This window comes from Pezoporus occidentalis, unplaced genomic scaffold (assembly GCF_034315485.1).
Source record: "Pezoporus occidentalis ecotype Australia unplaced genomic scaffold, CSIRO_AGI_Poc_V1 ctg213, whole genome shotgun sequence".
Lineage (NCBI taxonomy): Eukaryota > Metazoa > Chordata > Aves > Psittaciformes > Psittacidae > Pezoporus > Pezoporus occidentalis.
In genome coordinates this window covers 1794979-1807478 of record NW_026913997.1, presented here as the reverse complement: position 1 = coordinate 1807478, position 12500 = coordinate 1794979, and the positions used below count along the sequence as shown (strand labels likewise).

The 12500-nt window shown below is 41.6% G+C and overlaps 1 protein-coding gene and 1 long non-coding RNA gene across 2 annotated transcripts; both read right to left on the bottom strand.

Annotated features, from left to right (window-relative positions):
* Positions 1-1619: 1619 nt before the first annotated feature.
* LOC134164200 (uncharacterized) lies at positions 1620-5041 on the bottom strand. The gene is made up of 2 exons (XR_009965044.1): positions 2931-5041; positions 1620-2042 (listed from the first exon to the last, which is right to left on the bottom strand). It is a non-coding gene; the product is annotated as an uncharacterized LOC134164200 (long non-coding RNA).
* A 734-nt stretch (positions 5042-5775) lies between these two features.
* Positions 5776-9246, bottom strand: CUNH2orf69 (chromosome unknown C2orf69 homolog). Its single transcript, XM_062619710.1, has 2 exons — positions 8832-9246; positions 5776-7568 (listed from the first exon to the last, which is right to left on the bottom strand). The coding sequence occupies exons 1-2, from the start codon at positions 9159-9161 to the stop codon at positions 6729-6731; spliced, it is 1170 nt and encodes a 389-aa protein (XP_062475694.1). The 5' UTR covers positions 9162-9246; the 3' UTR covers positions 5776-6728.
* Between the last annotated feature and the right edge of the window lie 3254 nt (positions 9247-12500).

Sequence of the window (12500 nt, the reverse complement as noted above, 5' to 3'; positions counted from 1 at the left end):
GCCATCTTAATGAATAGGCTTGAATGGAACCAGCCAAGCGATTCAGATGGGCATCATTGTATGTTCTGAGGGTAGAATTTAAATTTGGGATCACAAATAGGTCTCCCAAAATTTTTGTTCTAAACCAAACAAGGACTGTTTGTGCATACTGCTGAGACAGAAGCTGTTAGGCTGGGGAAGCCTCTTGGCTTTGTTGTACCGGTAATATTGAGGGCCCCATCTGAATTGCAGAGGTGTACAGAGCATATTCTTTGTGTGTTAGGACTGAATGGAGAGACTCAGAGAGCCTCCAGGGCTAGACAAAGCTGTGTTCCAGCACTGTGCCTGAATAGCTATCCCTTTAAACTCTAACCACTGGCAGTTTCTCAATATGCTAGTACAGGGAAGTACTGTACCGATCCCTCATTCTGCTATTTCTTAATGTTCCATTCCCAAAACAGAGGTCCTGGCTTGGTGTTCTCAGCACCCCTCAACTTTCACGTATAAATAAGGAAAGTTGATGGAGCAGCAGTCACTGTATGAACAATCCACTTATGTCTCAGCTTGTGAGAATAACAGAATCACAGAATGGTTTGGGTTGGAAAGGATCTTAAGATCATCTAGTTCCAACCCCCTGTTATGGGAAGGCAGGCCTCAGCCGAATTTGTCCTGGTTCATGATTCATTTCCTCTGACCAAAATGTGTCTTTCCAAGCCAGAGACTTACATGTCTCCATGCAGACAACACAGGTGTTGAAGATAGATATTCTGAGACAGTAACTTTTACAAGAGATTCTCCGTTACTGTCACTCAATAACCAAAGATTCCAGTGCTCTAGAAGGATGGATGAAATACTAGATCTGTTCTGACAGTTACCTAAGTTTGTGGTACAAAACAAGATTTCTTGTTTTCCTTTGGGTCAGGCTCTAGGAGTGGGGATAGATTCTGAGCTCTCTGTGTGATAATTCCTGAGAGTAATGATCTCTTTTAAGTGGCGATTCCCAAGAGAAACAAGCGTGGATTACTTCCTTTCCAATTGTTCAGATCCAGATCTGTTCCTAGTCAACATTTTTAACAGCAGATTGAAAACATTAAAAGAACTGCTCAACCATGTAAAACATGCAACTCCACATGCGATGCTGTGTTCATACAAAAAAGCTCAGAAGCTATTGCTTGCAATAATAACACAGATCATAGTTATGGGCAGTTTTTGCTGTGAAAACATTCATATTTCAGCTGTGCATGAATCGCTTAAAACTTCAGTCACACAAAATTAATGCATTTCTCATGATGGGGAATCAGAAAGAAGGGCTATGCAGAGATCATGTAAGGTATGGAATAGATTGATCTGATACCCAGGCTTAGGAATATTGCTCAGAGTGTAAACTGGTGTGGGAGAGACAAAAAGCCTTGTTTTGCACTTCAGCACTGCTATGACCCTTGACTGTTTTCTGTGTCTTGCAGCAGAGCTTTCTTTAGAAACAACTCAGCTCTGAAGTGCCAAGATTAACAAAGCAATCTAACAGTTGTGACTGAAAGTGCTCTCTGAAAGCTTAATGAAAGACAGAATATTTATTCTGAACCTTAGAGTGATGGCATTCTGCCCCTTTTCAAGTACATGAGATGTTTATACACGTGAAGTAAAAACCAGATGATTTATTTTTCCCTTTTGTTTTGCCAGATGCTTTTCTGGTAATTTGGTTAAGTAGAATTTGGCATTCCTTGAGTCAGTTAGAAACATATAATGAAGCCCTAATGGCAGGAAACAACAACAAAGCCATCACTGCTTTATAACCCACACTACATTACATGCAAAATGACTGCCTGAATCAGTTTTCCACGGTTTCTGAAGTGATGTGGAACAGCTAATCCTGTGCAAGTGGTTTTTTTTTTTGTCAGAGGGAGGAGTGAATTATGCTGATAATACTGATAGAATTAATTTAGTTAGGAACTGTACGCCTGGCACTGGGAGAAGCAGTGTCTGTCTGCCACATAGGTGTTACATGATTTTGCATTACTGGCTTAACGACTTCATGTTGTTTTATTTGAGTTAAAAACAGTCACCTTTTTTTTGCCGATGACACCAAGCTGTGTGGTTCTTGATACCCTGGAGGGAAGGAATGCCATCCAGAGAGACCTTGACACGCTTGTGAGGTGGGCTGATGCCAACCTCATGAAGTTTAACCATGCCAAGTGCAAGGTCCTACACCTGGGTCGGAGCAATTCCAGGCACAGCTACAGGTTGGGCAAAGAGATTCAGAGCAGGCCTGTGGAGAAGGACTTGGGGATGTTGGTTGATGAGAAAATGAACATGAGCTGGCAGTGTGCGCTTGCAGCCCAGAAAGCCAACCGTTTCCTGGGCTGCATCAAAAGGAGTGTGACCAGCAGGTCGAAGGAGGTGATCCTGCCCCTCTACTCTGCTCTCATGAGACCTCACCTGGAGTATTGTGTGCAGTTCTGGTGTCCTCAGCATAAAAAGGACATGGAACTGTTGGAACAAATCCAGAGGAGGGCCACAAGGATGATCAGGGGACTGGAGCACCTCCCGTATGAAAACAGGCTGAGGAAGTTGGAGCTGTTCAGCCTGGAGAAGAGAAGGCTGCGTGGAGACCTCATAGCAGCCTTCCAGTATCTGAAGGGGGCCTATAGGGATGCTGGGAAGGGACTCTTCATTAGAGACTGTAGTGACAGGACAAGGGGTAACGGGTTAAAACAAACAGGGGAAGTTTAGGTTGGATATAAGAAGGAAACTCTTTCCTGTTAGGGTGGTGAGGCACTGGAATAGGTTGCCCAGGGAGGTTGTGAATGCTCCATCCCTGGCAGTGTTCAAGACCAGGTTGGACGAGGCCTTGGGTGATATGATTTAGCGTAAGGTGTCCCTGCCCACAGCAGGGGGGTTGGAACTAGATGATCTTAAGGTCCTTTCCAACCCTAACGATTCTATGATTCTACCTTTCATCTGAACAGAATTAAGAGATCAAGAAGACCAACAGAAAGCCAGCTTTGGTCTTAGGGTCTCCATCAGCAGTATTTAAATGTGTCTAAATTTTCATCAGGTTGTGAGCACCAGAAGCAAACTTTTCTTTTTAATCTACCATCCACACAGAAGTGAATTGTATTGCAATGTAAGATTAAAAACAGTGTGAAGAAGTAACTGCAAAGGTGATTTGAAGCACTCTCTTGTCTGTATTGCAAGTCTGAGACATGGGCTCTTATATTGCACAGGGACGCCAGGCAGAGTTCGTGTTTGTGAACTCTGCTGACCTAAAAATGTGGCTCACAACACAGCACACACATCAGAATTTTTACTGTTCTTTAACTACTTTCTTGTATTAACTGGTAAGACCCCATGTAATTTAAATGTGCATTCAAGGTAAGTGGATGGTTATACTTTAACCTCGGTGCTTCAACTTTCAGTCTATACGAGACAACAAATATTACTTATCTGCAGAGATGAAAGAACTGTTAGCTTAGGAAAGACACCATCGTATGAAGCACCCTAAGAGGGAAGAAAAACCAGGTGTGTTCTTTCTGCAAATTGCTCAAAGAGAACCCATTGGGAAAATCTGAGTGCATGATCATGAACAACCACTTTTAGCTGTAAATAGCCACAGTTGTAACATTCTAACTCCCAAACTGACTTAGCAGACTTATTTAAAATAATTTCTATGCCTGTTTAAATACACACCACTCCTGCTAGTTATATCCATCAGCACGAATAACTTAGTAAGGTAGAACATGGTAAGCTAACCATAAAGTGCTTGTGCTAGCATAAGGGAGGCAGCAGAATGTTAGCGATGGGAGGACAGAAGAGATGGGTCCTTTCAGCAATATGTTAAGACTTGGACCCTTCATCACCTTTCAGAATTAGAGGCAAATACTGATTTATGCAGCAGCATTTACACAGATGCTATTAAATTAGTCCTAGATATGAAGGTTACCAAAATTTCTAGTATTTCAGATGCACACAAAATAAAATCAAATAAGTTATATAGAAGTCTGAAGAATTTCACAGAATCAAGCCTTGTTTTAAAGAAATTTAACAGGTACAGCTTAAAACATTTCAGCTTTCCTCAAAATCTAAGAGTGTCTTGTCTGCTGTACAAGAAACAAGTATGTAGTATGAAGAATACCAGCTATTACAAACTAGGTTGTATGAAGGACTGTGTAATGTCACTCATTCTGTTCAGAACCAGAAATGTCTTGAACTAAATCTCTGTATATTGACTCACTGAACTTCAGGTATTTGCATCTAATCTTATTAAAAACTGCCTTTACAGTTAACATTCAGAAACAGGGATATACAGACTATGACCTATTTCATCCTAACATAGAAATGCTCACACTCATGGATATTTCATGCTAGCTTTTCCAAGTACACAAGATGCCAGTAAATTGTTGCAGAGTTACAGACGCTGGCCACACAAACACTTTTCTTCCTTGAAGAAAAGCTAACAAATCTGATTTTTTTTTTAATCTAGGTTTGTATAACACCTGATAAAGCTTAATCCATGAAATTTAACTGCACATTCCTTAATGGCTTTGCATTCACATCAAAGTGGTTTCACCCATCAGAAGTAGTTTATTTTCTACGTTGTTTGCAAAAGTTATTATTAGCATGCTTTGTAGTGAATGACAGAGGCACATTCCAACAGAGTACTACCACTGTTTAGAGAATGAAAAACAACTGGTCAGTTTTCCCTCCACAACATGAGATCTCACAAGAAGATTAGGTTCACAACAAAGTCCTTATTCTTCAAATTAATACAACACCACTAGAGCTTATTTAACAGTTATTGTAAGCAGCCTCCATCAAACAGGTTAATATTTTCATAGGGCAGACATCCAGAAACTTCTGAAGACAATGTCAATATTTTAATAGCTGATTCCAAAAGCTTGCACCAACCTACTCCTGCTGTTTTGGCTGGCACAGAATTGTTTAGAAACTGGTCTATGATCTGCACTGTTATTGGACAGGGCAAGTTTTAGCATACCCAAGTTAGTCTGGTCGGTTTGAGAGGGGAGCTAGATCAGTGGTGTGTTCTGGGGGTTTTGTTGTTATTTTTTTAAGTTTATTATATAAGTGGATAATTTAAAGATATTTCAAGCTATTTGTAAGCTTCCCATTAAAAACACTTTGTTAGGTCACCCATATTTCCTATACAGAACAAAGAGGCATGCAACCTCTGCAAGAGTTGTGAAAACACTGTCTCCAGTGAACCTTGTAAGTTTTAATGATGCCAATAGAAGAAAAATGACTCGGGACTTTCCTCCCACAGCGCAAGAGTCACAGGAAGCAAGAAGCAGGGTAAGAGGTTGCTAAGCCATCAAACATAGGAGCAAAGTGAATAAAATGCCTTTTTTTTGTAACTGAACCACAATAGTTTGTGTAATCTTCACGGTGTTTTGTATTCCTATACTTTCAGCAAATCCAAAACCATTTTAAGCTGTTCACTGTTAATAGCTGCAGCTGTCTTTAAGAGTTATTATAAAATTTATTTGTAGATAACTGGAAAGTTACTTAAAAACAGTAGAAAAGTTCCACTAGTTTATTTGTTCATTTTTCAGTAATTCTGTCTAAAGAACATGCAGGTTTGGGGCCTGAAATAGACTGCATCTTTTGTATCTGATTAGTCCAGCTTTGTGTTTAATTAGAGGTTTATTTTTTTCCTGTATGAAAATTAGGCTCTGAAAATAGATTTTTGTGTGGCTCTAGAAGCAACTAATGCAGTATATTTAAAGGAGATAATAGTTTAAAAAAACAAGGCATTGTGAAACAGCTACAGTCAACACAGTCTAAATTTTTTTTATGCAACTTGCAATATGTGAAGTTCTTACAGCTCGATTTAGATCGACATCAATGCAATCATTAGCAAGGAAAACCTCATCAGTCCAATGCAGGGATAAGGACACCTCTTGACACAAAAATACAGATATTACTGCTGGTCCTTTGAGACGTTAGTCAAAGCAATAGCAAGGTATGTTGAAACAGCAATAAGCCACGCACTCATCAGCATTCTTGGTCACTTAACATAGCTATGTCAAAATTTTCAAGCCTCCAGGTGACATGGCTATCACTAGAACATAAATACAATGAATTAATGGAGCTTTATAGCAACAGAAAAAGGAAGGCACACATAAGGAATTAAAACGGATTGGCACTATTATTCCAAAGGTAAATATTTGTGACTTTGTTTCAATTAGGAGAAATGTTACAAAACTGGAAGATTTAATTAACTAATTATAAGTTTTCACCAAAGTATATAACTAAGATTCTAACAAGCTCTAACAATTATAATTTTCCTTAAGCCAAAAACCTAACCTCACATTTGTTAATGACAAAGAGCAAAGCTTTTAACCCTAATACTAAACTGAAGTATTCCAAAATTTGAAGGGCTTGAGTACTTCAAACTACCATTAAAGGCAGTATATGACATTAGACATCCAAGACTAAAAATTTTGCCAATAGCTTCAGAATAAATGTTCACATTTAACAGAAAAACCCAACCATGTATAGGATAGTTCTTCATAACATTTTTTCTAGGAATAAGTGACAACATCTGTTGTAGATATGGGGTCCGAACCTCCCTTTTAAACTACTGAAATTTATATATAGTATCTATCAGCAACACAGGACTGATCTAATATTCCCTTCAGAAAGCATCTGCACAAAGTTGCAAATCTAGGTGAAAACATTTACAATGTTAAAAGTGCTTTTACAATGAATACACTATTCAGATACAGAAAGTTTCAAAATACTTCATGAACTCTGAAATGGTTATCTAAGGAGGGATCATCATCAGCAAAATGTAGTTGATCATTTACTTCTACACCAAATCCTTCAAGTATCTGTACAAATTTCTCGTGCTCTCTCCCAATCCATGACCTCATTGTGTCAAACACTTGGTATGGCGTAACATGAGCATGAACTTCAACTCCTGTCTCCGCAAGTTCTTTCAGCACTTCAGGGTAAGTAACCCAAGTATTGCTTCCTCCCGAGTGACCACCATCCAACCAGTAAATTGCTTTTATGTTTTTTAAGAAGGCATCTGTATTCTTGTCTTTTTTAGCTTCCTTCAGCTCATAAAGTAGCTGGTTCAAAACCACACAACCTTTACTGAAGCCAATCAAAGTAAATGATGCTGCACCTACAGCAGATGGTACAATGAAGTTCATAGCAGAATTATTAGAGCATTCACAATCTCTCTCTCTTTCTGTGGATGAGCCACCATTTGTTGTAGGAACAGACTGCGGCTGTGATTTACAAGCAGCTATTTTTGCATCCTTGCTGACACCATGCATGCTTTTCTGGGACAGCAGAATATTCTGAGAGAGTCTGAATGCATTAACTAGCAATGCATGGAGATGCTTGAAAGCTCCAAAGTCTGTGCTGTGCTCTGGTGCTCCAAACATGTTGCTCACGACAAAGTTGTCATAACAACTGAATTTGTGCAGGTGCATTCGAGAACATTTTACAACCCAAATGAAGCTATTAGGGAACCGTCGAGCAAGTATGGTCGCAACGTTTTCAAAACTCCAGTGCTCCCACTGAAAGTTTTCTGGGTGGCAAGACATGACGTCATGATAGTTCTGAAAAAGTGAATACAAGATGTTACTACACTGTGAAAATACTTCAGCTCTGTCCAGTGTACTTACATGCATAAGAAAGGACTGCAACTAACAGAGAAATGTGCATTAGAGAGGAGCTCGCTTGCTACGCTTCCAGACCAAGAAACACATTAAAGAAACTGTTATACTTAGATTTAATTATTCTACTTTAATATTTATTAGCATGCATTTTTAACACCCCAATATTAATGCAATAAAAATGAGCGCATGGAAGTATTCATTATTTTTGTTTACTTCACTCCAAGAGAAAATTAAAGTATTATTCAGCTTATTGTGACATAGAATACATAATTTTGCTGTATTATCTCCACCTGAGCACTGATTATCTTAACAAACCATAGACTTAAAACTTTGCAAAAAGTTTCTATCTTTTATACACATTAAAAAAAAAAAATCCTCTTATTCATCTATAGGGAATCTTTACTGTTCACATCCATATGGGGCATAAATGGAAAGAAATTAACTCCCAGATTATGAACGATCCTCACCTCTGAATTCATAATGGCAGAGAATACCAATTGATTTATTTTCTTAAGGAATAAAGCCATACCCAGGAATGAAAATCAGAAAGGTTTTCTTAGGCCACCCCAAGCCTTAAAATGAAAATCTACTACTAAGTTTTGCACATTTACCTTACAGAAAAGGAAAGGTTTTTCCCTAGAACAAAAAGGCACTAACCCCTGCTTTTGAGCAGTAATGACTTGTGAGATGAGCTGACTCTCCAAAGTATGTATGTTACAGAGGTCAACCACATGCTTAGTGACAGCACTTCAGAGTCTCCTACTTGTCAACTCAGAGACAACACGTGCCTTCAGGACACACTGAGGAAGCAACAGCGCCCATGAAATACCGCAGGATGGTGCCTGGGATGTTTGTACGCCCGCACAGAGACGACGTGCTAAACCTGATGAGAAGAACTTGCCATTTTAGGATTTCATTGTCTTTCCTCTGACGCTCTTTGACACCTTTTCAGATACCGCCATCATCGCCAGAAATGTCAATCTCAAGCAATACCATAGAAGACGACTCCCCTCCAATTGCTGATGCGTTTCAGGCTTCAAGAACGGCTCATTTCCGCTACATTTACCGAACGGTAACGAGCACCGAGCGCCCAGAGATGCTTCCCTAGGGAAGCCTCTGACTACCCGCCGCGGGATCCCCAGCAGCGCCGCTTCCCCGCTCCCGCCCGCCATCGCTTACCGCCCGCAGCCCTCCCTGCCGTACCTGCACGTCTCCCGGGAAGTAGACAACGTGATGCTGTTGCGGCGGGGCCGAGCCGCGCGGGGCCAGCGGCAGCAGCAGCAGCAACTCGTTAGCCCGGTGCGGCTCCGCGCCCGGCACCTGAGGCAGCCTCAGCCACGGCGGGCTCAGCCGCGCTGAGGAGAACCCCGCGCCGCTGCCGCCACCACCACCGCCACCACCAGCACCCGCAGGCCCCGCGGCGCAGGCGGCCGGCGCCCCGCAGAGACTCATGCTCCTGCCCAGGCAGAGAACAGCGGGGCCGACAAGCCCCCGCAGCAACGAGGCCGCGGCTGGCGGGCAGCGCCTGCTCATCTGAGTGCCCGCCCCACACCCCGCCGGCTGCCGCCCGCCCGCCCGCGGCCCGACCACGCTCCGCTGTGCGCCTGCGCACTACCACCCCCCCCACTCCCCGCCTGGCCTCCATCTATCGGCACCACCCCCAAAGACCCGCCGGGGGCGGAGCAACGGCGCGTCTAGCTGGCGCTCGTTTCGGCCATGACGTCACCGAAGCCTTTAAAAGGAGCGCGGCGGGAAGCAGGAAGCCGTGAGGTAGCGGCAGCGCGGGCGGTGAAGTGTCCCCGCGTTGCGGTCCTCGGGGGCTTCTGAAAACCTTCTCAAGCCCTGTGCCACGGTTGGTTTGGGCACCAGCGCTCCATCAGATGGGCTCAGGTGTGGGCTTGTTCTGGGAGCTATGAGGCTCCTCAGTTCTCAAGTTATGTGGTGCCCCAGGTGAGCTTGTACAGCTGCCGGCCCCTCAGCCTCACCCTGCCCCCGTGGAAACAAAGTTGAGGTGGTGGTGTCCAGCTGGTGTCCTGCCTGTGCTGCCTTGTATTGGAAATAGTGCTGGGCTGGTGAATCTTAACAGAGAAGGGCCACTGAAATGGGCAGAGTGTTGGAGCACTTCTATGACAAAAAGGCTGAGAGAGTCGGGGTTGTTTAGTCAGGAGAAGATTCTAGGGAGACCTTATTGTGTCCTTTTAGTACTTAAAAGAAGTCTATAAGAATGAGATTTCAGCAGGGCCTGTTGCAATAGGACAAGGGATGATGATTTAAACTAAAAAAGAGAAGATTAAGGCTGGGCATGAGGAAGAAATTCTTTACAATGAGGGTGGTAAAATACTGGCACAGGTTGCCCAGGGGTGGTGGATGTGCTATCCCTGGAGGCATCCAAGGCCAGGCTGGATGTGGTTCTGGGCAACCTTGTCTGGTTGAAAATGTCCCTGCTTGCTGAAATAGTTGATGTTTGAAGGTCTTTTCCAACTCAGACTATTCTGTGATTCTATTCTATGATTTATTTCTCAAATGTTGGTTGTATTAAAAAGCCCCAAACCAACAACCAGCCAAAATCCTATGTGCTTACTGTACGTCGGCTATACTAGTGCTACTACATTGGAATAAAAGCTTTTATGTATACTGTTGTGAGAAACTGCACTTTACATGGTAAACAAAGCAAGGAAACAGCCTTTTCTTTATTCCTAAGTATTCCTGGTTGGTCTACAGTTTTCCTATTTCATGTATTCATTCCTTTGTTCTGTTTTCTTAGCCTTGTTAAAAATGCTTGCATGCAAACCTACGAAACTACTGGATACCAAGTCTGCCTGTTACTAGTTGAGTCAGTTGTGCAAGAAAGCAAAGTTAATTGAACAGTGATTGCATAATTGCGTAACTTGCATCAAAATATTGACTGGTTTCTTCTGGCTGGAAAATTCAATAAATGAAAAGGAAATAGGATGCTGTTAAGTCTATTTGCTAGTGTAGCAAGCTAGCAGCAAGCAGGACTTAAGAGTACTTAGAGTGGCTTATTTTCCAAGTAATAACTCTAGCCTGTGCAGTTGTGTGAGGCCTGCTCATGTAAACTCAGTTTGAGCAAGGGTGTGTTCATGGTCTACTCAACATACTTGTATATTTCATGGGTATGGGTTTGGGCTCATGCCAGAACAAGTGCAACAGTTCTTACTTCCCGTATTCCAAAGCTTATCCAAAAGCTCTTCCAGAAAGCAGACTTGCACTTTGTAATCAAGGGTTCATATGCAAGCTCAGAAGAACAATGTGTGCTTTGAGGTTTCATTGTTTATTATAGAAAAAATGTGTATTTTGGGGTTTTTTATTTGCAGAAATGTGTACAAGGTTGATGCCTGGTCCTCTTCATCAAAAGTGTAAGACATTTTAAAGGATATTTTTTCACTTTGTGTGTTTCTAGGGATAGTGGGTTAATAAAAAAAAATGGTGACTTATAGAAGTTGCTTATTTTGACTATCTTCTTTTAAAACTTAACATTACTATTTCTTGCTTGGAAATTATGCTTGCCATGGTTAACTTTTGGTCACCAGAAGATGGTGCTGTGTAGCATGGTTTGAAAAATGTATCAGAAGAGCCATCAGATTATAACCACTTTCATGTCTTGAGAGCCTGATTTATAGTGGAGTTACTGCTGAATTGGAACTGGAATTCCTCTGTGAATTCCTGACTGTGCTCCCAGGAGTTTAAAACTGAGCAGTTTAGAACCATGGCATGTCTGAGGCTGAAAGATGCCTCATGGTCAATCAACCGACCTGCTCAAAACAGGGTCAGCTAGAGCAGGTTATTCAGGACTGTATCTAGCTAGCTTTTGAATATCCTGTTAAGTGATCAGTCACCCTTATGGGAAGAAAGGTGTTTTGTTGAAAATAGTGCTGGACAGTTTTAACATGGCCTTCTTAGCTACAAGGGCACATTGCATGTTGTGTCTTGTTTATTTATCACTTTCGCTTTCCTGTACATCATGTAGGAAATATGAATGATTATTGTGTTCACACAGCCACCAGGATAACAGGTTTCAAATACCCACTTAGAAAAGCCACATAATAAGTCAGGTATAAGAAGTTACAACACCCTTGTGAAGTTTAAGGCTATGTTTGAGGGGGAAAAAAAAGGTAAAAATGGATGCCTGTATTAGCTCCAAAACTTAGGCACTTAAATCTGTAGTTTGATTCTTCTGAAAAAAAAAAAAAAAAATGAGTTTTTTAACATGTTAACTGCATGTATTAGAAATCAAACAGTGAAGATCCAAATTTCTGTCAGGTACTTAGAAAACTACTTAGCTTGACTATTTGAAGGAGGAGTAGCAAAGGTAGATCATAAAGGTAGCAAGTAAATGCTTGCAACTGTGGAACCCTATTTTATCCTTGTTTCTGTATAGACTGTGGTGCAGCCTTGCCTGCAGGAAGGTGGGGCTGCGCTGGAGCTAGGGTAGCTCTGTAAAGAAGGAAGATGCATGTAGGAAGAAAGGCTTAAGGTTCCTAAAACCTTGTGAGGTATGTGCATTTGGTGGGAGTGCAGCTTACTGTGTGTGTGTGGACAGCTAGAAATACTTAGGTGTTCACTTTGGAATTTCCTCAAAGCAAACCCTTATTTTCCTTTTGGTTTGTGTTTCTGGGGTATGGTTGTAGAGTGTTTTCTAAATTTTTCTTGGTGAGCATGCCCTAAAGCTATAATCTTAATGGAAACTTTCACAATGCCTCTGCTAATGAAGCAACACTATTAAGGAAAAAATCTCTAGCTCACTCATACAACTGTTTATTTCAGTTCATGCAGGTGGATTTTCTTATTCCAATTTTGAGCCATTCTGGTCCATGCTGACACTGTAACTTTTAATTAGAAGGTAATGAAACT